At 35.3% G+C, this 25,383-nt stretch overlaps 1 protein-coding gene across 2 annotated transcripts in view; it reads left to right on the top strand.

The window, feature by feature from the left end:
* ACER3 (alkaline ceramidase 3) overlaps positions 1-25,383 on the top strand; it is a 105,687-nt gene that overhangs the window by 61,447 nt on the left and 18,857 nt on the right. For both annotated transcript variants that reach the window (XM_019649389.1, XM_019649390.1), the window contains exons 4-7: positions 6,164-6,216; positions 8,500-8,581; positions 12,849-12,884; positions 21,564-21,622. In XM_019649389.1, the coding sequence (XP_019504934.1) occupies positions 6,164-6,216; positions 8,500-8,581; positions 12,849-12,884; positions 21,564-21,622 (230 nt within the window). The remainder of the gene's footprint in view (positions 1-6,163; positions 6,217-8,499; positions 8,582-12,848; positions 12,885-21,563; positions 21,623-25,383) is intronic.

Raw genomic sequence — 25,383 nt, forward strand, 5'->3', positions numbered from 1 at the left:
AAGGATCAATTGATTGGCATATGTGAAAGTGCCATCATAAGATCTGGTAAATAAGTGTTTAATAAATATTAGTTTTCTTTTTCTTCAGCCAGTCAGAATGTCTGAAACCACCATTTACTAATCCATTGTTAGGGATTCATTCATTTGAGTTATGTGTGCCCCTGTAAAGGGTAACATTTTGAGCTATTACTAATTTCTTTCTCAGGATTAATGTTTCACATTGTTGTGGTAACTAGCCAAGAGCAAGGTATCTGGAAATGGAATTGAGGGAAACATCAGAAAGGAGTAGAGACACCAGGAGTGAGCAGATGGCCTTCAAATAAGGGGCAAAAGGGACCAAAGGACAATTTAGAATCATAGAGCTTTAATATTAGGAAAGATTTTTAAAATTTAGTCCAATCTACACATTTTATAAATGTAAAACAGCCCAAGAGAGGCAAAATGACTAAAGGTATACAGAAAGTTAAAGACAAACTTAGGACCCAAATTTCATTTTGTGTTCATTTGTTTGCTTTCCCTGCCTTAGGACTTTGTCTTGCATTGATGGTGGTAGGAGTATAAAGGCTTTAAGTTTTTAGAAGATCTCCCAGATTTTCTTTTCATTTATTCACTCACTCAACACATTCTTTTTTGCTTTCACTAACTGATATACACAATTATTGATAATCCTATGGAGGGTGAAATTCAAGGCAATTTCTTAACTTTTTCTTTGTGTTTTTCTACTTTTTCCAAGTATTGTGTACTGAGTGTATAATATGTTTGATATTAGAAAAACATTAATGCTAGTAGAAAAGGGATGTATTCATCTGTTTCTCATAAGTAAAAATAAATTTACTTATTTTAGGAAATAAAACCAAAGAAAAATGTTTGTTCACCTATAATTTTATTTATAATACAAAAACAAAAATAGGTTAAATGTTAGGTAATAATGTAAGCTAAATCAGACTTTATAATAATGTAAACAACATATATTCTGGTTATAAATACTACCCTTCTTTCTCCTTTGCTTCCTTTCTCTGTGAATGGAACCATCTGAAACCGAAAGCCCAAGCCAAAAACCTTAATTCTCCTTTAATTTCTTCTACTTTCTCACCTTTATCACCACTAAAACCTCTTGATTCAACTTTTATAATACCTCTTGGATACATTTACCTCTAGTTACCATAATCCATAATTTCCAACCCAGGTTCCTATAAATGCTTCCAGATTGGTGTCCTTGCCTACCCTCTCCATTTGTCACACTGGAACAGAAATATTCTTCCTACAAGCAAAACTAATTGTTTTCATTCTTTGAGCAATGTTTACTAGGCTTTGTACAGGTGTTGAGGATGAGATGTGTAAAACACAGTGCCTGCTCTCTAGATGGCCTGTCGCCTTTTAAACCTCTTTAATAAGAGTGCTTCCTATAGTTTAAGCTCATGAATCTGAAGCACAGGCCTTGTGATCTGGCCCCTGCCTGCCTCTCCAGACTTATCTTCAGATACACACCCACCCCACCATGGAACTCTGTTTTCTTTTACTAGTCACAGTTTTGCTAGTTATGGATTTCAAATAAGACTATTGGATTTGTATCATCCACCCTTTTAGCATATGCTCAGTTCAATTTAGTTTCTTTAAACAAATAAGCAAGAAGCCAACATCTGGAGTCCAGACCTTTCTTCCGAGCTACAGATTTGTATTTCTAGTTGCCCGATTGGTATTTGTACTTGACAGTCTCACAGGTACCTCATACTCAACATGCTGAAAATTGCTCTTGTAATTATCTCTGTTTTCACAATGTCAGTAAACTATACTACCATCAATTAAAGTGTTTAGGCAAGACTCTTGGGAGTCATCCTTGGTAGTTTTTCTTCCTCACCTTTATATCAAATCATTTACAGTCCCTGTTTATTTTACTTCCTAAATATTCTCAAGCCTGTTCACTTACGTCAATTCCCAGTTCTGCTCATCTAAGTAGCAACTTGCCTTAGCCCGGACTTTTGTAACCTCCTAGCTAGTCCTCCCCCATCTATGTTTCCTTCCTTTAGAGCATTTTCCACACATACCGATCTGGCACCATATATTTACTGTTGTATTAGTCAGCGAGTGCTGCCGTTACGAGATACCATAGACTAGGTGGCTTAAACAATAGACATTTATTTTTTCATAGCTCTGGAAGCTCTAAGTCTGAGATCAGGATGTCCGCATGATTGGGTCTAGTGAGAGCTCTTTTCCTGGCTTGCAGGCAGCCAACTCCTTAAAAGCTCTAGTGTCTTTATAAGGGCATTCATTCCATTACAAAGGCTTCATCCTCAGGACTGCATGTAACCCTAATTACCCCTCATAGGCCCATCTTAAATACCATCAGATTGGGGAATTAAGACTTCAACATGTGAATTTGGGTATGACAAACATTCAGTCCATAACAACTATATTTTCTTATTTTATGTATTTTTTTTTTTTTTTTTAGCTGAGCCATCCTGCCACTTGTTGGCAGCTCAGCTCAGGCTGTGAATCGAACCAGTGACCCTGTTGCTCAGAGCTTGAACTCTTGAGCAAGCTCTTAACCAGCTGAGCCACTCATCCGGCCCTATTTTATGTATTCTTGATGCTCTGGAATCTGGGATCTCACTGATTAGTGAGAGACTGCCCCTCCCAGGGATAGCCAATTCTTAGATATAGCAAACAACTCATCCTGGACTGTGCCTTTCATGTGCAAACTAACCAATCCAGAGCCCACACTCTAAACCACTCTTACACTCTAGGAGGCAACATTCCTCTGCCCTAAATCACCCCAGGGCCAGGTAGGTACCAGACCACTAAAGATAGCACCTTGACCCCAGAGCCTACTGAAATTATTCAGGTTAGCCAGTGCTAAGCCTGTTTACCCTCCCTTGCTTTGCTTTTCTCTCAGAAACCACAATAAAGGCTGTCACCCCTGCTTTCCATTGCTCCTTCTTTCTCCTGACTGACCCTGGTGTCTTCCCGTGGCCCTGCGAGGCATAGCATGCCCCCTCCTCTTGGGAACTGTGAATAACAAACTGTCTTTTCAATGGCAACCGTCTCCTGATCTGTCAGCCTCACCATACCTGAATAATTATAAAGCCTATATTTTAAAACACACCATTACCACTGTTATGGACTGAAGTGTGTTCTCTCAAAATTCATATGTCCCCATTTTGATAGTATTTGGAGATGAGACCTTACGGTGGTAATTAGGGTTGGATGAGGTTATGAGGGTGGAGGTCCTCATGATCGGGTTAGTACCCTTATAAGAAAAGACAGAGAGTCTGCTCTCTCTCTCTCCATGTGAGGATACAATGAAAAGATGGCCAAGAAGAGGGACACTACCAAGAACCAAACCTGCCAGCACTGTGATCTTGGATTTCCTAGCCTCCAGAGCTGTGGGAAATAAATTCTGTTGTTTAAGCCACCCAGTCTATGGTATTTTGTTATAGCAGCCCAAGCTGATGAAGACAGTCACCCAGCTTAAACCTTTTTAATGCCTTACCATTGCTTTTAAGATAAATGAAAAATCGCTTTCAGCCTAAAACACTTTGCGTGGTCTGTTTGCTGCTTATCTCTCTAGTCTCATTTCATATCCCTTCTCTTCATCACAAATTAATCTTCAGCCACATTGGGCTCTTTTCACTTCTTTAAATTCCTCTCCTACCACAGGACCTTTGCACATGCTGTTACTGCTGCTTAGGGTTCTCACCTTCCCCTCAGTCCCTCTTCACCTTACTCACACCTGCATGTTTTCCAGGTCTTAGTTTATATGTCACTTCTTTAAGGAAAATTTTTATGACTACCTAAGTTAGGATCCCTATTTTATGGTCTTGGTACTCTGTACTTTTCCTTTATAGCACTTATCATAATTATAATTAATATTTGTTCATACAATTAACTATTTGATGCCTCTCTCTCCTGCTAGATTGTAAAGTACCATAAGAGCAAGTGCTATCTTGTCTCCTGCACATAACACAGTGCCAGGCACATCGTAAGTGCTTAATATTTGTTGAATCAGTGAATAAAAGAATGACAGCAATTATTTCAGCTGCCTTGCATTGACTATATGGATAGGCCTATGGGATAATACACAGAAAGTAGATCTTTTTATATCCTACTCTCCAAATACATGGATAGACTCCCCCAAAATGGGCCATTTATATACCTCAGTACATTGTGGAAATGGCCAAATAATTACACAGATATTTTGCTAACACATGAAAACTTAATAAAGAAGATAAAAATGTAAAAGATGTTTAATGTAAAGCCAGTAGATCCTGGTTCAAAACTTTAACTAGAGGAATCTTTTTTATATAATAAAACTTATGGTAGATTTATCTATAGCATATCATGATACTGTGCAAGGTGTTTTTGAACATTTAAAAGTGATTCAAGTGAGAGGTTTTGGAGGCAATATAATGTAGAGGTTTGCTCCAGAGTCAGTTCAAAATCTGGCTCTGTTAATTTATTAGCTCTGTGATCTTGGAAGAGTTACTTAAAATGTCTAAATCTCAGTGTTCTGGTCTGGAATGGAGATAATAGTGCCATTCTTAGAATTGTTGTGAAAATTAAATGAGATAATGAATGTAAAACACTTAACCATAAGACCTTGCTGAAATGCTACTCTTTTCATTAGTCCAGTAATTTACCAGAATAGATCACTTTGCATAAGCCCTCTTCTTTCTTCCTTCAGTGCCTTTCTTTACCACCCCGTTTTATTTCCTGCTACTATCTTCTCTGGCTTCTGTGTGCCCCTTTTGTTGGAATTTTACTCTATATTTAATCACGTTTTGCATTTTTTTTCTACCTTACTAGACTGTGAATTCCTTAAAGGCAATGACTGTGTCTTGTTTTCATCGTATCCCCAGCTTCTAACACATTGCATGGCCCATACTCTATATATTATTAAAGAATTAATTAACCACATAACAGTGAATAAATAAATTCTATAGTATTAGTTTAAGGATTAGAAATAACCTATCTACAACACTTAGCTTGTAGTTGAATACATAATAGCTATATAATAATTATTGCTAATGATGATATTCTTTTTCAGAGACATAGGTTAGTTAGGTTAACTAAATGACTTCCTGACTATTACTATCTCTTCTTATGTATATTAGTGGACATTTTATCCATCTTAAGTGCTATAAGAAGGGGGAGAAATGCAAAAGAATATTGATAGGACCCACAGACCTGCAGATAGTGGGCATCATTCTTTCCTGAAAGTGTGATACCATAGTTTGTGATACCAAATGATCTGAGCTACTTAGGTATATACATTAGGACAGACAGATGGATGGATAAGCCTGTTTGTTCAAAAACAATAAACTAAATATACACACTCAGAGTAAATTAGATGATGATAAGTGATGAGACAAATAAAGAGTTAACAGGAGTGAGCTTGTGGGCTAACAGGAGCGAGCTTAAACATTAACCACTTGGCCCTGAATCTCCTGGCCAGCACTGCACCTGCAGGCTGACAAGCACCTTACATTCATCATAGGTGGGAACAAAACAGTTCCCAGTTGCAATGGCAACCCCCCTGCAAACTAACTATCACCCATCATAGGTGGAAACAGAACAGTCCACAATCACAACAGCCACTCTCTGAAAGCTGACATCTATCACAGATGGAAACAGGACAGTTCCCAGGAGAAGACAATTGTAATGGCAGCCCCCCTACAAGCTGACAAGCACCCTACATTCTGCATGGAAAAATATAAAACCCAGAACTTCTTCTCATCGGTGCAGCTGTCCCCCATCGGACTCTGCCCTGGTAAACTTTTGCCAGTATCTCTCTCTTACCCCTCTGTCTCCACAGCTGTCTCCATCAGCCTCTGCCCTGGCACAATTCCTGCCAGTATCTCTCTCTTACCCCTCTGTCTCCTCAGCTCTCCCTCTCAGACTGTCCTGGCAAAACTTCTAACAGTTCCTAACAGAACTCTCCCTTTTTTGACTTTCAATAAATCTTTTCTTAGTCTTGTAGAGTCTCCTAAATTCTTTTATATTCTGTGAACGACCACAGGTTAATTCTACACCAAGACAATAAATATGTAAAAGAATTACTAAAAGAGGTAATGAGGTGGCCATCTTAGTCATTCTGATGTTTTATTTTGATTTACATAATAATTGCAGCTCTACAATTCATGTTATCTGTCTTTGTTTCTTACAGCTTTTGGATGAACTCCCAATGATTTACAGCTGTTGTATATTTGTGTACTGCATGTAAGTACTTAAGTTTAAAATTAAGTTGTTTGATATAGTTTAAAATTCAGTTGTTTGGTATATTTAAAATTCATATTTGCCTCAGTAAATTAAGTAATGTAACTAACTCAGTGTTACTGGAAGATTGTAGATTATAACTTTTGTGGTCTCAATACCTTATAGCCAATTTAGATAAACTCTTACTTAAATTTGACTTAAATTGCATAATTTGCTTTTCCTTGAGTTATGAATGCATACAAATTTAGATAAAGATTTTATATATTATGCCATAAAAATAGAATTTATCTACTTTGTACCTGTAATTGGTCTAGAGATACCAAGTCATCTCTCATTCTCACAGTTGTGCAAGATAAATGAATATTGTCCCTATATTATAGATGATGAAATGAAGCACAGAGAGATTTAGTAATTTGTCTAAGGATATGTCAATATAAGAAACATCCAAACCTGTGGAGAATTTGTGAGAGTTTTTAGAGCCTAAACTGATGACAGTGCCAGGAAGCAAGATCTCAAATGCTCCCAGAATAACAGTTTTGCAGTTTCTTTTATGCTTTTGAAATTAAAGGGGGAATTTAAGGTGGGAGAAAGCAAGGTGGGGACTGGAAAATAGACAGTTAATAAGATTATGTTCTTCCTTGAGGGTGGTTATGCTTATGTCTAAAGTGTGTTAACCTAGATTCACAAAATGGACAATGGACAGGACTTGCTTAAAGCAAAGATAAACCTTTTACTAACAAAGTTATAAGCCTGGGGCATGACTACCCATCATGACCTGCCCAGTTAGGGATTTATGATCAGGTCACTTTTTGAAGAACCCTTTTTTTCATGCACAGATATAAGCAAAGCTTATGCTTAGGTGACTTGCCTAAGATCATGCAGTTAGTAAGTGTCAGCGTTGGAAACCTTACCTTTAATAGTTTAATAACCTTACCTTCTAGTATACCTTCAGTTCCCTAGCACTAATACTTAAGATGTCTCTGAACCCCTTATGTGATGGTTGTCTGATTCTTTTCAATATGATCATCATTGTTAGCTCAAGAATATCCTCTTCTATGTAAAATTCAGAATAGTTCAAAAAATATATTATTAAAAAAGAGCCCTTCTTAAATTTTTTCTGTAAAGGACCAGATAGTAATTATTTTAGGCATTGTGGGCTTATGGTCTGTTTCAACTCTTCAGCTTAGCTACTGTAGCTTAGAAGCAGACATCAAAATGTAAACAAATGGATGTGACTGTGTGCCAGTAAAATTTTATTTACAAAAATGGGCTTAGGCTGAGAATTGCCCTTGAGCTGTAGTTTGCTGCCCTGATCTAGAAAAATACTTTCAGATGAGCTCTTTTTAATAAGTCATCAAGTTACAGAATTTAAAGATAAAGGAAATCATTTGGGCCATCACCTTTTTTTATAGGTAATGAACTAGGAGTTGGGTCCAATTCCCACAGCCAATTAATTAGTAAACTGAGAGAACTCTTATGTGTATTGAAACATAGGCTCAAAGGTTGGATACTTAACTGATGGCCAGATATTTATTCGTATTTCTTTATTTACTGAATATTTCTTGTATGTCAGACACTATCCTAGTGACTAGATATATGGAAAAAGAAGATTTTTATTCCTGCACACAAGGAATTCAGTCTGGTTGAGGAGATAGATAAGTAAAGAGACAATTATAATACAGTGACATTTTACATAATGGTGTGCCTTAGTCCAGGATCATTAGTTGCAAGATGTGGAAGCCTACTGAAGCAGCTCGAGTTAAGAGAGATTTATTTATTGTAAGGACATGAGGAAATTAGATGGAGCCCAATAGCAGGAAGTACAATCTCACTAGGCTGGAAGGACAGCTTCTTTCTCTCCCTCCCTCTTGTCTCCCTTCCTTCCTTTCTACATGGTTTCACATCTTATTTTTCCCTCCCTGCAAATCACTTCTCTGCTCATTCACCTATTTGTTCATTCAGTTTATCTCCCCAGATATCAACATCAGAACTTGAATCCATGTGGCTTTATACTTTGACTCTCCACACTTAATTGATTCAGTCTCTGGCTCCCAAACTCCACATTTTCAGAAGAAAGCCTCCCATTGGCCCCGTTTAAGTAAGGTGCCCACTCCTGGTCCCCTAACCCTTTGGAGGCTATAGGTAGTCCGAGCTCTCTAAGGTGAGAGTACGGGTGGGCAGGAATGATGGGCGTTGCTACACCCAGTGTGCACGTGGAAAAACAGCATTCTACTTATTTTCCTAGTTTTATATTCTAAAACAAATTTCTATTTCTTTTTTTTTAAGGTTTGAATGTTTCAAGGTCAAGAACTCAGTAAACTACCATCTGCTTTTTACTTTAGTTCTATTCAGTTTAATAGTAACCACAGTAAGTCATATTTTGTTTCTAACAGACTGAACATGTGAACTAGCCATATATGGAGTTTGGCACATTTTGCTTCTAGTGTTTTTATTTCATGCTGTTCAAACCGAAATGTTTCTACACAAAACTCACAGATACTGCTCCTTTGTTTCCTGTTTAGGTATTATTTTTCAACCAAAAATTGAAACAACTTTTTAAAAAATCGGGGGTTTTTTTACATGGCGGCAAAAGTCAAAAGACAGATACTTAGTGCCAATGGAAAAAATTAACTTTTTTTCATGGATAGATATACTACCTCCTGTTTGTTTAAAAAAAGAGAGAGAAATTGGCTCTGTTCTGTTGGGCCTTGTATGATTATTTTAATGGTTAGCTTTTTTCTAATAAGTTGAGAAAGCTGGTCACTTCTGATCCTACTCAGGTGCTTTTTTTCCTCAAGTGAATTGAATTTTGTAATAAGAGCTACTCATTTCAACAAGCTTTTATTGCAAACCTACCATATCAGGCCGTAGAAAATACGAAGATGACTAAGAAGCAGTTGCTATGCTTGAGGAGTACATTCTAGTAAAGAAGTCAAACATGCAAACTAAGAATTGCATCAAAAGATGATAACTGCAAACAGAGATGTAGAGGATCGGTGAAGATTGCTTGAATGGGTCAAGGAAAGCTCCAGAGAGGAGGCACTTGAGCTGGGTTTAACTGATGATTAGGAATGCGCCAGGCCCCTGAGCCAGACTGCAGGGAAGCATTTCTAAATAGACGGTGGCGTTGTCCATAGGCAGAGAACCTTGAAATAACATAATGAACTATCATTTTTTTAAGTGCTTAATATGTGTCAGATACTGTACTATACATTTATTTTCTCATTAAATTATCACTGCCAGTGGAATGGGGAGAGATTTCATTAAATCAGACTACCAGTTGACTTAGGAGAGATTTAATATGGCTGGAGCATATGTTAAGTGGTGAGGAGTGAACGAGTTTAGTGAATTAGACAAATGTCAGATTATAAAGACCCTTGTATGCCATATATAAGTTTGGGTATTTATCCTCAGGGTAGTGTGGAACCATGAACTGGTTCAAAGCAGAGGAAAAACATAATTAGATGTGTATTTTAGAAAGATCACTTTGGTTATGGAGGCTGGATTAGAGGAGTAGGAGGCTAGACAGGGACTTTTACATTTGCTTAGGCAAGGTATGAGACTCAGACTGAAGTAAAATAGCTGTAGGGATGAAAAGCTATCATAAATAGCAACCCATAGGACTTGTGATCCACTTAAATACAGGGACTGGGAATGGAGTAAAAAGAAGGAATTGTCTAGAATGATTCCTCAGTTTATGACCTGGCTATCAGGATGCATAATAGATCCTTCACCAAGTTAGGAAACTTGGAGGAAGAGCAGATTTTTCAGGAAAGATAATGAGAAGATGTGTGTTATGGAGGTAGAGATAGAGAAATTCAACTTGCAAAGTGTTGAGATTGAGGTGCCTGATAGTACTGATATCTGAGGCTTACCAGGTAGGCTGGGCTAAAGATGGGGATTTGGGAGTTGTCAGGGTATAGGTCATACTAGAAATGTGGGAACAAATGAACTGGCACAGAGATAGCATAGAGCATTAAGAAGACCAAATATATACAACAACCCTATGGAGCACTGACTTTTTTAAAATAGAGATAAGCAAAAAAGTATACATTTATGATATTAATACTATACTCTAAAAGTTACAGTAGATTTGTCTGTTTGACATTCAAAGCTAGTCAGTTTGCAAACTCTTTTTATGATAAAACTAGGATACCTCATTTTATAATGCCTAAGGATTTCAATAAGAATCAACATTTTTAAATAAAAATTGTATACCTTTGAGGTATACAACATGATAATTTGATAAACATATACATAGTCACAACAGTCAAGCTAATTAACATATCTTCTCACATAGTTACCACTTTTTGGTGTGGTGTGATGAGAGCACCTGAAAACTCACTTAGCAAATTTCCAGTATTATTAACTAGTCTTCATGCTGTACACTGAAACACTGACATTTGAGGGTCAAGTGGAAGAAATGGAGACAGCAAAGGAGACTGAGAACAAGTCATCAGAGATGTAGAAAAACAAGGAAAGTCTGATACAGAGTACAAAGATTTCTAGAAGGAGTAACAATACTAGTTGCTTCTAATGAGAGGATGAGTAAAACGAAGGTTGAGGTTTGACTTACAAAGATTTCAATGAAAAGACTAGGTAACCTTAATAAGGATACTGTCAGAAATAGATTAATAGAGGCAGAAACTAGCTTCCAGTGAGTTGAGAAGGTGAATAGGAGGTTGAAAGGACACAGGTAGACTATTTTCTTATGGCTTCTACGTTGCTCTGCATAGTCCTTTGCATAGACCACATACTCATTAATCATGGGAGACTCCTAGAATTTCAGAGGTGAAAAGAAGTCTTGTAACTATGTAAAAGAAGAGAATAAAGTCCAGAGAGTTTTAGTGACTTGCCTGGCCAACCAAGTATATATGGAGAATTGGTGGCAGAGTCAAGACGAAACCCCTTTGTCAGTTAAGAACTGATGTAGTTGGAAACATAGGCCTGGGAGTCTATCAGACCTGAGTTTGGACCAACACTTAATAACTGTGAGGCCTGGGACAGGTTACTTTCTGCTTTAGTTTTCCTTATTTGTAAAATGAGGTTACTTTCTGCTTTAGTTTTCCTCATTTGTAAAGTGAAGGTAATAATAACATATATCTCATATTAGTTGTGAGAATTAATACCTGGCACATAGTAAGGACTCCATCATTCTTTTGCCTTAAAAAGTCTTTAAGAGGCATGCACTCTTTTGTACTGCTTTTATTTGTAACAATGGGAATATGAAACTATAAAAAGGGAAATTAGTATTTTGAAATAACAAATTTCAGAGATTACAAGCATCCTTTCTTACTGAGTTGAGTTACAGATATAATGTCTCATGCACATCTTACTATTAAAGCTCTATGGGTGCTTAAAGAAAATAATTTGCTCTTGTAGTGAGGGAAGGACTTGCTCTCGGAATAAGAAACTGTAAAATTATATAAAATTTGTGAGATCAGCACTACATTCAATGAGGATATGGAGATATCTAAACACAGTCCTTGCTGTCAAATAGATTATTGCCTTGTAGGGAAGAGAAACGGACAAATGCCGCAAAGTTTACATATGGACAGTGAGGGTAGAGGAGGGTGAGTAGTTGCTTCTGTTGAATAGAGAAAGAATAAAAAAAGGCTTCAAGAAAGAGGCACAGTTTGAGTTGAATCTTGAAAGATGAGTGTTTGCCAGCAGGGAAGGATGTCTGAACAAAGCAAAGAGCAGCATGTAAAAAGATACAGAAGCATAAAGCTAGAAAATCCGGGGAAGCATTGCACTTTCTGGAGCCTAGGATGAAAAAGAAACAAGAGGAGAGCAATGAGGCCAAGCAGAAAGGCAGGAGTGAGATCACAGAAGGCTTTGAAATTTGGGATTATTTCAAATAATCCCAAGGGTTATGGTTTGAATTTTGACTCCTCTCTACCATGTCATTTTAAAGGTATACTCCTGTAGGGCACTAAATGTATGCTAAATCTTAAATAGGTATTGAACTTAATCACCCACATGACATTGAAGCCTAAAACTGGGGTTTCTTTGTAACTGGGAATGCATCCAAGCGAGTGAGTTAGAGGTTTTTGGAAGCAGAAGAAAGCACAAAAAATTTGTTTTAAACATTTTCACTTATTGAGCACCTATTATATACTAGACACGTATTTTAGCTTATTATTCCTCACCACTATTATTTCCATTATCCAGATAAGGAAAAATGAGTCTTGGTTAAGTAAATGCTACTTACTTGCTCAAGGCTTATAGCAAGCAGGTGGCAGAGTCTGAAATTTAACTCCTGTCTCTGTTAAGTACTGTGTTCTTTTTACTGTAGAACAGATCTGCTACAAGATGTCAGCATAACCTCATGAGTAGCCAGAGCATCTTTGCCCATCCTTGAGGCTGATGCAGAGGGCAAGAGGCTGGAGTCATCCATACAGCTTTGAAACGTGTAGTTTACCATGACAAAGATAGCACAGGGGGAGACTTGCCTGTAGGGACTAGCCCTCTTGGGGCATGCCACCTAATCCGTTTGGTTTTGCATGGCTGGAGTCAGATCTAAGTAGCAGGACTAGAGAGCGTAAGAGGTTTGGGATTTGAAGAATTGTTGGAATAGGTTTTCTTTACCTTCTATTATGCACTTCACTCACATGCGTTTTAATATTTTGCAGGTTTACCTTAAGGTAAAGGAGCCTGTATTCCATCAGGTAATTCTTAAAAATTATTACACATTTGATTGTTTAACAAGACTTGCCTGCCTTGTGTTTTCTTTTTCTGGTAAATTACATATAGATACAACTTCTGAAAATGAAATGGTAGATGTCCTAAAAAAACTCACTGTTTAAAACAAAGGTTGCAAAATTCAAGTGCCTACAGGAGCCAGGTGTAGGTAACAGGAATATACCTGGAACAGCCAACGCCCAGGCCCAGCTGCTGCTGGTAGTCGGTAATATAGTGCAGCATTGCTCTTATAAGTGGAAAAAAACAGGAAGCATCATGCACATACACATATAAAGTCTTTTTTATGATGTTATTTTCTAAAAAAGATAGACTGAAAATTCTTGAATGTTTTCCCCCTAATATATATTTTAATAAGGTTTTTTTTTGCCATGGGAGGTTATTTAGATTGAGGGAAGCAAACACAGGGAACTTTGCTGTAGGAAATAATGATGTACGTGCATCCCATAATGAAATCAGAGTGAAATAAAGTGGGAGACTTTAAATCAAGAGAGCTATTGTTTATTGGGTTGCCACCATGTGCCTGGCACTATGCTCATTACTACATAGACTCTACTCGACCCAGCAGTCCTACAAGTTAGGGATTGTTGTTTGCATTTTAAGGTAAATGAGCTCAGAGACATTAAGTAATTTGCCCTAAGGTTACACAGTTATTAAGGGGCAGAGCCAGGATTGTAACCTAGATTTTTTTTACTCCTGTCACCATTCTTTTAACAAACCAGCAAACAAAAATAAAGAAATGAATAAGTATATCTCTCAGGAGTATCAGAGGCCTTGTAGTTTTAGGATATTTTGTGCTTATATAAAAAGTAAATGTTCCTATAACTTTTAAAACCGAAGCTAAACAATAACCATCTAACAAATCTATTTTTAAAAATAAATTCCAAAACCACATAATTGTGCCTTGCTTTTCTACAGGCCAGCTGAAAGTAGATGTACTAAGGTACATGTTACAGGAGAGGACACATTCACTGTCCTGTTTACTATAGCTTGAAGTGATGTCATTATGTCATTACCTCTTTATTTCAAAAGAGTTATTGACACAGTATAAAAAATGAGTAAGTTTATTTATATGAAGAATATTTCAGTTTTTGTAAATTTTTGGTTGCCTTTATAAGAGAGAAAAACCATAACCACAAAAAAAAAATCTGTAAATTTGAGGTTAATTTTTGTAAATTTATGACCATCAATTTTCCATTTTGTGTTTTAGACCTATTTGACATTATGTTTATGTAATAAAAGTATTCATATAATTTCCCATGCTGCAATTTCCATGTGTTTTCCCAGTAATAAATATTTTCTTCTCTGTGTTTAGTGGTAATGTTTGCTGATAGGAAGGGAAGCAGGATGAAAGCTTGTAGCTATGGCTTATATCCTAGGTTTAGAGATTAAAAATCAGGATAGAGAAGTGAAGAAGTAGGAGAATGGTAGGGTAAGGTGAAAAAGTAACCTGAAGGTGGAAGACATTCATTCATTTCACAGATGTCCACTGTGTACCTTTTCAGTACCAAATTCTGAACTGGAAGTAGGAAATAGAGAGGCATTAGAGCAAGACTTGAAGATCTAAAGTCAGGTAGACCTGGATTCCAATCTGGTCTCTTCACTTAACTAGCTGTATATCCGGCACAACTTACTTAACTTCTTTGAACTTTTTAAGTGCAAGATGTTATGTTCTAGGCATAGGAGATAACTAGTGAATGAAATAATGAGTTCCTGGTTCTTGAGGAGCTTATTATATCCTGCATCTGTAAAATTGGTATAATAATCTCCTAAAGTTGTTTGAGAATTAAATGGAAAAATGCATGTAAAAATCCCTTAGCGCATAGTAAACACTTAGTAAACGTTAACTAATATTAATATACCACGGCAAATTAGATGTGGCTGCTGGTCTCAAGGTGCTCACTGTTTGGTCAGTAAGATAGACTTATACAAAATAATTGTAGTATATATGTCTCTATGTCTCGTAATAAATATGTAAAAGCAATGCAAATGTAGACAAGGGCACAATCTGTTTAGATAACTCGAGAGGATTATAAAATACATCTATTGCATAGGTAAATTTTTACTTTAGTATTAAAAAACAAGTTAGAGAAAATGGCCCACTATTGTGATACAATAGTATTTCTTGCTACTTTGTAAAACTTTATATGAAGAGGCCTGCCTGAAATATCTTATCTAGAATATCCTATGCTGATCTGTTAAGTAATTAGGGTTGATACTTTCTCTTTATATTTATGGCTTTAAAATCTATCCCTTATTATTTTCTGGGTATCATTTTTAAGAAAAGAGAACTGTCTTTTTCTGAGAATATTCTATTTGTCCAAGTTCAGAGTATTGCTGTCATTCTTTCATATAACTGAATATTCTCATATACAGAAACTTAGAAAAATTCTTTTGAAATTTGTAAGTGGAAAAATTGTTTTGGAATTTGTGACAAGATTTACAATAACTTTCAAGATCTTAAAAATCATGTAAAAGGAGGAAAAAGCAACATTGTCTAATCTAAAGGAGTTCTGGCTTGAGAGTTTGGAATCTTGATTTCTTTCCACTTTGTTATCCTTGAACAGATTTCTTGCTGTGCTTTTTTGTCAATTTCCTCATCTTTAAAATGTTCAAAAAAAAGAAGTATTTTATTACATCAAGTAAAAGAAGTATTATATTATTACAATGATAATATAAAATAATATAATGAAAAGCACAAGGTAATGATACTAAAAAGTACATATTAAGATGTAAGATGACATGCATAAATTTATGCCTATGACAATCACAGAAAGTTTCTGAAAGAAAATATTTGAGTTTGGCCCAGAGCGATAAGTAATGATATACAATTAGAAGGAACGAGTTAATAAGCACTCTAAAAGTATCTGTCCCAACCAGCATGATTATCTTATTAACCAGATTAGCTTCCCAGAGAGAGAAAATGCTGATAACAGTTCTACTTGACTGTATTAAATCCAAGGTGATCCAAACATCTCCAAAAGAGAGCCAAATACAATTTACTTAATTTGGTGGCCTTGCAATGCATCATACTCAAATCACATAGTTGCCACATTCATGAGAAACACTAATGTGTATCTTAAGGAAACAAAAAAGAAGCATATATGAGAATAAATTAAAAGAACATTTAAGAAGTTAATGAACCCTCTTTAAGCAGCTAATTGACAAATCATTATTGGACTATCTCAGATGAGATCTCATCTAATGTCTCAGTACTATTAAAATCTTCTTGCCAAAGTAGATGTCTCCTAATGATTATTTCTAGATATCAGTGTTTTATTCCTCTCCCTTCTGATTTGACCCTTAAGTTTTGCAAGAAAGAACACACTATGTAAACAATGTGAAAAACTGTTTATTTAAATTTTATTGTTTTATTTGTGCCATTTTATTACAAATTATGGATGTAAGGAAACTACTATGTAAGCACACTTCAAAAACAAGCAAAAGAAACCAACATTTTTGAGTGGCTGCTATGTGCTAAGTATTGTATATTCTTTCATATAGTTTATATAGATTGACTTACCTATTATCTTACTAAAATATCAACAAACCTATATAGAATTGTCATCTTCATTTTGTAGGTGAAATAACTGCGAGTCAGGCAGAAAGTTTAAGTAACTGCCTAATGTTTCTCACCCAGTTAGTGGCAGAGCTGGAAATTGAATCCAGGTCTTTTTTATTCCAAAATCCATATGTCTTCCGTGATAGGATGATGCCCCTATAGTGGATTACTTTGGAATCTAACTTATTATTACAATAGAAAGGTATGAATTTTAAAAGAATGAAAAATGCTAGTTAGATTTTAGTACAATGATGAACTTAGAAAAAAATGTGAAGACCAAATATGTAAAACTTCGGTATAGCTATGCTTTACTTTAGGTAAGCCAGAATTCATTTATCAACTTTTAAAAACTGCCCAAAGTTAAATATAAGTGATGTATTTGGGGAGAGAAAAGAGATTAAAGGAAGGATTTCCAGAAGGCTTCACACAGGAGATGACATTTGAGCAGGATTTATTTGACCATAGAACTCTTTTTTATAGAACATCTCTTAACATCTCCCAGCACAGTAGGATTCTGGGAGATACTGTTTAGGAAATTCTGTGCCAAAATACAAGATCCTGCAGAGCAGGAGACGAGAAAGGAAGACTGGAGCCAAATTGTGAAGCACTGGATATCATTCTAAAGTTTAGATCTTATGCTTTTGCCATTGACAGAGGGGTGACTTGATAAGATCTATTGCAGATAATTCTGGCAGTTTTATGTAGGAAAAATTAGAGGCTGTATAGCTGGGACAGAATTATGATTTTAAACCAACTCTGAATATCTACAAAAACTATGTTTTTACCAACAGACCACATTGCCTTATGAGACTTGTATAATTGTTTTATAGTTATAAAGTAGTATCTACATTTAGCTTATTAGTATTTAAATGATCATCTAATTTTATAGAAGCGCCAGACTTATATTAGAGTAACATATTAACTCCCCAAATAAAAGGCCTCTTATACCCCTATTTTGATTTTAATTATAGGAATATGAAACCACTGTCACCTAGTTCAGTCCCTTCATTTTACAAATGGGAGTCCAAGGCCAAGATAAATGAAGTGACTTGTTCAAGATTATATAGTAAGGCAGTAATTAGGTGGTAGAAAAATATAGATCCCCCAGCTGCAGCCCTTGGCTTTTTCTATTAGAAGTTCTTTACTATGTTGGACAATTGATTGTTGTTAATTTAATGAGTGAGTCCATTACAAACTCCAAATGCCTGAATCCTGTTATCTATCACCACCACACATTCCCACTCACTGGGGCTTTATCCACAAGTCCCTGCCTGTCTCCCACTTTAATGAACTGTTCTTGACCACAGGTGAGCTGAGTGCCTTTCTTCTAGAATGAAATCTCCCTCCGGAGATTCGATTGTGAAGCTAATTATTATTCTAGTGGATTAGTATAGAATTGTTTCTTTATTGTTTAAATACAACAGATTCTCGAATAACATCATTTTATTCAATGTTCTTTTGTTATGTGAGCTGTGATAAAAAAATACGGTGAATGTTTAAATTTTTTTAAAAAATTTATTACAGTAACAGACACATTGCCATTAATCCCCCTCAAAATACTCCTTCTTGCTTCCAATACACTTATCCCATCCTTCTTACCACTTTGTGAAGCAGCTTTGGAAGTCCTCTTTTGTGACTGTCTTTAGTTGCACTGTCATGGCTGCCTCTGTATCCTGAATTGATTCAAAACATTTACTTTTCATGGTCATTTTGACTTTGAGGAAGAACCAGAAGTCATACGGTGCCACCTTATTCACTGGATCTGGCACCATGTGACCTCTGGCTCTTCCCCAAAGTCAGAATGATTCAGGACAATAAGTACTGGGTAGAAAATAAACTGGTCAGTTATTTGGAACTCTTCTCTGTGTTTTGGCTTAATTCAAGAAATAGACTATAAGGAATGAGTCCTGGAGAATGTTAACTCTGAAGAACTGTTGAAAGTCAGTCTCCCTCAATATCATCAAAATAATCATTGTATACGTACCCTTTCCAAAGTCCCACATTACAGCCCTGTCCCTTTTAATTTGCCCTCTTTTACCTCTCAGTTTCATCCATCTTCAAATGTTTCCACACAGAAATCTTAATGCAACTCAGAACAAAATGTTTTTCTGCTTTTCTCAAAACACTTTCATTTTCTTTTCACTAATACACAAAATCACAACCTGCTTTTTCCCTAGGCTATAGGTTCCTTGAGGATAAATACCAGGTCTCAGAAATACACACAGCGTATTTATTTCTAGGATGCTTTAGCAGAGAGAAAACACTAGTAACATTTTCATAGTCTTTAGAGCTTGAGGGCTAAAAAATTATTAAACATAGAAAGATATAAAAAATTTTTTGTAAAATATTTTAGATGAAATTGCAAGGAGCAGAAAAGTATGTATTGACTTTATTTTAAAAATGACTAATATTAGAATAGGCATAGAAAAAGTTGCAAAGGTCAGGTGGCCACCTCTAGCTGCAAGAGAGTCTGGGAAATCAAGCTTTTATAGCTGGGCATAATAAAAGGAAGAAAATTAATTTTAAAAAGCCCCCTAGTACTGCCAAGGTATAGTTTTTTTCCTTATCCATTATTTGATATGTTTAGTATACTCCCTAACAATCCATTCCACTTCTGTATGCTGATGATTCATAAACCTGTCTCTTCAGCTCAGATTTTTCTTCTGAGGGTTAGACCCAGATAGCCAGCTCCTGCTAGAGATCTCTACTTGGATATCTAACTGGTACCTTAAACTCAACATATCCAGACATGAAATCGCCATTTTTCTCCTCAGTCTTTCTTCTCTTCATATATTCTCTAACCTAATAAACAATTGCACCTAACTGCCCAAGTCATAAACCAGACCATCATTGACTTTCCCAACTCTTCCTAACTCCCATTTCAAATTATCTGTCCAAGGCTAAACATCCCTAACCTATACATTTCTCTCCATTCCCACTGATACTACCCTAATTTAGACCCTTCCTCTCACCTAGGCTACTGCAATACGTCGTCATTGATCTTTTTTCCATCAGTCTTGCCTTCTTCTAATTCATTCTTCACACAGCAAGACAAGAACATCTTTCTAATACATGAGCGATCATACTGAGCTACTGCTGAAACTTTCACTGACTTCCCATGGCCCTTAAGATAAAGTATCTTTAACATGACTTGAAAAGCCAGATTTGACTTCTGCTTACCTTTCTGGCTTCATTTTTCCCAGTCTTCGCTCCAAAACTATATTCTAGACATCCTTACTTTCTTCTACTACCTAGACCCCTTCTAGTCTTCTAGACCCCAAATCCTTTAAAGAATATGAGGTCGGACAATTAAGCTCACGAACTCATCCTAGAAAAAGTGCTACATATCTCATTGCTGAATATCACTACAGTCACCTTCGAAGTACTCCCCTCAGGAAGCTATGTGCCAATGCCAGCTCCTAGTCCACCCTTCAAAGCAGTTTTGGAACTCTCTTTTTCTGGGATGGCCATCAGAGCTGTTGTCATATTACCCTTGATGTCCTGAATGTCATCAAAATGTCTTCCTTTCAATATTTCCTTTATCTTTGGTTAAAGAAAGAAGTCATTGGGGACCTGATCAGGTGATTGGGGAGAGTGTTCCAATACAGCTATTTGCTTACTGGCTAAAAACTTCCTCACAGACAGTGCCGTGTGAGCTGATGCATTGTCGTGATGCAAGAACCATGAACTGTTGGCAAAAAGTTCAAGTCATTTTTGTCTAACTTTTGTCTAAAAGTGCCTTTTCAGCACTTCCAAATAGTAAACTTGGTTAACTGTTTGTCCAGTTGGTACAAATTCATAATGAATAATCCCTCTAATATAAAAAAGCTTAGCAACATCATTGCAACAAGTTTGCAAACTTAATTGTCAGACCCCCGTACACTCTCTGACCCAGAAATTATATTCCTAGGTACATACCCTAGAGAAACTTGTGACATATGCACTAGGATATGTGAATAAGAATGTTTGTAGCATTGAAAACTGGAAATAACTCCCAAATGTTCACCAATACAAGAATGGATAAATAAATTTTTATCCAATTAAGTAGTATATAACATCAAAAATGAATGAACTATGGCTACATACACAACATAACTGAATCTTAAAAGACAAGAAAAAATATATACAACATTAGTCTATAAATTCAAAGTCAGTTCAATTCAAATTAAAATTCAAGAAAACAAATAATATTATTCAGGAATGTATATTTAGGAGACCAGTTTAAGTTAGTAAATATGTAAAGAAAATGTGTATTATAAAAGTCAGGAGAATGGTTTCTTCTAAGGAGGAAAGGAGAGGGTTGGACTGGGAAGAGACACATGCAGCGTTTCTGGGTGCTAACAGGGATCCATGTCTTGAACTGAGTGGTACTTCCCCAGCTATTGGCTATTTAAGTGTTTGTTAAACTGTACCTTTATATTCTATCCAATTTTTTTGTATTTAATATTCCTCACTTTTAAAAGTTCAGTCTTCCCACTCGTTTCAGTTTTCCAGGTAGTAGTACTTATCTGTTGCTCCATACAGAAGAGAAAAGGGTTGGTTGATGGAGCCAAGTCTAGGAATATTTAGGAGCATATAGAATAAAGAACTCAAATTAGATTTACCTCAGTCAAGAAGAAATGGGCACCTCTTTCTTTGGATACTAGAAATGGGAGAAACAAGGTAGGGATGCATTTGTGAATGCAAAAACATTTAGGAGGAGAGTGTAAAAGAGTTCGTATTTATACTGTTATAAAAGGGAAAGTAGTATCAGTTGCTAAAAGAGAAGCTAAAGAGAAGGGAAGGATCGAGGGAGTGAGGCAAAATTATAGCATTTGTTCGGGTTTCAGCAGACATTTAAAATTTCATGTAACCATTCAGAATTAAAATTGACATAGGAATTCTGATATCCGTTATTCACAAGCAGTCTCTTAATTTTTCCTCAAAGGTTAGCATGACTCTTAATTATATAATTACATATGTTTTTTTTAATTCTGTTCTTTAAAATGTTTAAAGATAATAAATGTTTACATTTAATTGGGAGGGCTATTTTTGTATACTTTACTGAAGAATAATGATTTTACTAACTTCGTTTTTCCTTATTTAGGTCATGTATGGAATGTTGGTCTTCACATTAGTACTTCGATCTATTTATATTGTTACATGGTAAGTAGATTGGATCAGCAACACTATGATTGGTGTACATTCAGGTGGTAAATCTATAGCCTAAATTGAAATAACACATAAAACCCAACTCCAGCAAAGATATTGATTGAAAACTCTAATCCAACATTTTTTATGGTATATTACAAGGTATACTAGTTCTTTAAGCAAGTTGTTAATAGGCATATGAAAATAAGAATTCCAATGATGGCCTGCTTTTGAATATTTATAATGTGTATTAGTATGCTAAAGGCCTTTAAAAATCCTACAATAAAAGAAATTGTTTTTATGTTCCTCAGACTACTTGACTAAGGAACTTCTTTTATAGGAACACGTTTCAAGGAAGGCTATTAATGTCACAAAGAATCCCATGTTCCAGAAATATCATTTAAGAAATAGGGATAATCTTAATAGAGTTTATAAAGATTAAATAATATTCATGTGAGTACCTTACATAGGTGCACAATAAATAAATAATATGATTTATAGGTTTATTCTTTTTTTTTTAATTAAACTTGTAGGTAAGTGTAGAAGCATATGCATTTGTAAGAAATAATTAGAGAGAGATTTCCAGTACCCTTTACCAATTTCCTCTAATGATAACATCTTGTTAAGCTATAGTACAATATCACAACCAGGATTTGGCATTGATGGAGTCGAGATACAGAACAATTCCATCACCACAAGAATCCCTGTGTTGTCCTTTTATAGTCACCTCCACTTTCCTCTTACCCCGTCCCCTCACCCCCTGTCCTGACCCCTGGAAACAACGAATCTGTCCTTCATGTCTATAATTTGTTTTATTTCAAGAATATTATATAAGTGGAATCATATACAGTATATATAACCTTTGGGATGGCCTTTTGCACTTTGCAGAATTCACTGGAGATCAATATAAGTTGTTGAGTGTATCAATAGTTCATTCCTTTCTATTGCTGAGTAGTATTCCATGATATGAATGTACCACAGTTTAACCATACACCTGTTGAATGACACCTGGATTGTTTCTATGTTTTGACTATTATGAATAAATAAAGCTGCTATGAACATTTGTTTACATGTTATTGCGTAAATGTAAGTTTTCATTATTCTGGAATAAATACCCAGAGTGGAATTGTTAGGTTCTATGATAGTTACATATGTTTAGTTTTTCTCAAAACTGCCAAACTGTTTTCCAAAGTGGCTCTACCATTCTACATTCCCATCAGCCATGTATGAGTGACCCAGTTTCTCTGCATTCTTGTCAACATTTAGTGTTGTCACTATTTTTTATTTTAGCCATTCTCACATGACATATATACTGACATCTCATTGTGGTTTTATCTCATTTCTCCAATGTCTAATTATGTCGAACATATTTTCATGTGTTTATTTGCTACCTGTATATCCTCTTTTGTGAAATGTCTGTTTGTGTCTACTCATTTTCTAATGGGATTGTTTCTCTTTTTTTCCAGTTGAGTTTTGAGTGTTCTTTATATATTCTAGGTAGTAATGCTTCATCAAATATGTAGCTCACAAATATCTTTTCTCAGTCTATACCTTGTCTTTTCATTCTCTTCATGGGGTTTTTCACAGAGTAAAAAATTTTGATTTTGATGAGGTCCACTTTACCAATTTTCCTTTTATGGATTATGCTTTTGGTGTCAAGTCTAAGGACTCTATGCCAAACCCTAGATTTTCTCCTATTTTCTTTCTAAAAGTTTTGTATAGTTTTACATTTTGCATTTAAGTTCATGATTTAAGTTAGTTTTTGTATAAGGTGTGGGGCCTAGATCAAGGTCCATTTTTTACCTGTGGATGTCCAGCTGCATTAAGATCATTGGTTGAAAAGGCTATCCTTTATCCTTTGAAATGCTTTTACACCTTTCTCAAAAATTGTTTGGGTATACTTGTATGGATCTATTCCTAGGTTTTTTATTCTGTTGCATTGATCTGTGTCTATCTCTCTACCAATGCCACACTTTCTTGGTTATTACTGTAGCTATAAAATAACTCTCCAAATCATATACATTGATTTTTCTCACTTTTTCACAATTCTTTTAGCTGTTTGAGTTCCTTTGCATTTTCATATAAATTTTAGAATAATATTGTCTATATTTAAAATCTTGTTGGAATTTTAATAGGAATTGCATTAAACCTGCATATCAATTTGCGAAGAATTGATATCTTTATTCTGTTGATTCTGCCAATTATGAATACAATGTGTCTCCCCATTTATTTAGATTGCCTTTGATTTCTTTCATCATCCTGGAATTTTCATTTTTCAAGCAATTGTAAATGGTATTGTATTTTTAAATCTTGGTGTCCATTTGTTCATTGCTAGTATATTAAAATACAATTGATTTTCTTTATGTTTATTTGTATTCTGGCACCTTGCTGAACTTAATAGTACTAGGAAACTTTTGAAGATTCCTTGAGATTTGCTGCAGATGGAGACAGTTTGTATCATCTTTTCTAATGTATGTGCTTTTGATTTCCTTTTTTGCCTTATTACCCTGGTTAGAACTTCTAGTACTATGTTGAATAAGAGTAGTGAGAGCAAATATTCTTGCCTATTTCCCAATCTTAAAGGAGTATTCAATCTTTCACCATTAAGTACAATGTTAGCTGTGTGGGTTTTTTTTAGATGATCCGTATCAAATTGTGGAAGTTGCTCTTTATTCCCAATTTTCTGAGAGTCTTTATCATGAATGGGTGTTGAATTTTGTCAGATTCTTTTTCTGTATCAACTGATTTGATTATATGATTTTTTCCTGTAGTCTATTAGTATAATGGATTACATTGATTAATTTTTAAATATTGAACCAATTTTGTATTCCAAATGAACCCCACTTAGTCATGGTGTAAAATTATTTTTATATATTCTAAGTGATTGTTAAGGATTTATGCTCATGAAGGATATTTGTTTATAATTTAATTTTTTTTTACTGTCTGTCTGGTTTTTGTATCAGGGTAATATTAGCTACATAAAATGAATTGGGAAATGTTCCTTCCTCTTCTATATTCTTGAATAAATTGTGTAAAATTGTTGTTAATTCTTTAAATGTTTGGTAGAATTCTCCAGTTAAACCATCTGGGCCTATAGTTTTTTGGGGGAACAGTTTTAAAACCATGAGTTCACTTTCCTTAATAGTTACAAGGCTATTCAGATTATCAATTTCATATTGATTGTATTGTGATAGTTTGTGTTTTTCAAGGCATTGGTTCATTTCATTGGTCCATTTGACATATAAGTTGTCAAAATTTATGTGTGCAGAAGTTGTTTATATTTTCTTGCTTTTTTTTTTTGAGGCCTTCAGTGTGTAGCAATATCCTGTTTTATTCCTGATAATGGTGACAGTGAGTTCTACCTCCTCCCACCCCCATCAGACTTGCTAGAAGTATGTCCACTTTATTGATCTTTTAAAAAATCAGATTTTTTTTTCCAATTTTTGGCTTCATTGATTTCTGCTCTTTATTATTTCCTCCCTTCTGCTTCTTCTGGGCTTATTTTGCTCTTCTTTTTCAAGGTTCTTGAGGTAGAAGCTTAGATTATTAATTTGAGATTTTCCCTCTTTCTTATTAAACATTTCATGTAGATTTCCCTGTCAGCACTACTTTAGCTGTGTCCCACAAATTTTGATATTTTGTATTTTTATTTTCATTCAGTCCAATGTATGTTATTTAGTTTCCCTTGAGACTTTGTCTTTGACCAAGGATTGTTCAGAAGTATGTTGTTTAACATTCTGGTATTTGGATATTTTTCTATTATCATTCTAATTTCT

Source organism: Hipposideros armiger, unplaced genomic scaffold, assembly GCF_001890085.2.
Source record: "Hipposideros armiger isolate ML-2016 unplaced genomic scaffold, ASM189008v1 scaffold_132, whole genome shotgun sequence".
NCBI lineage: Eukaryota > Metazoa > Chordata > Mammalia > Chiroptera > Hipposideridae > Hipposideros > Hipposideros armiger.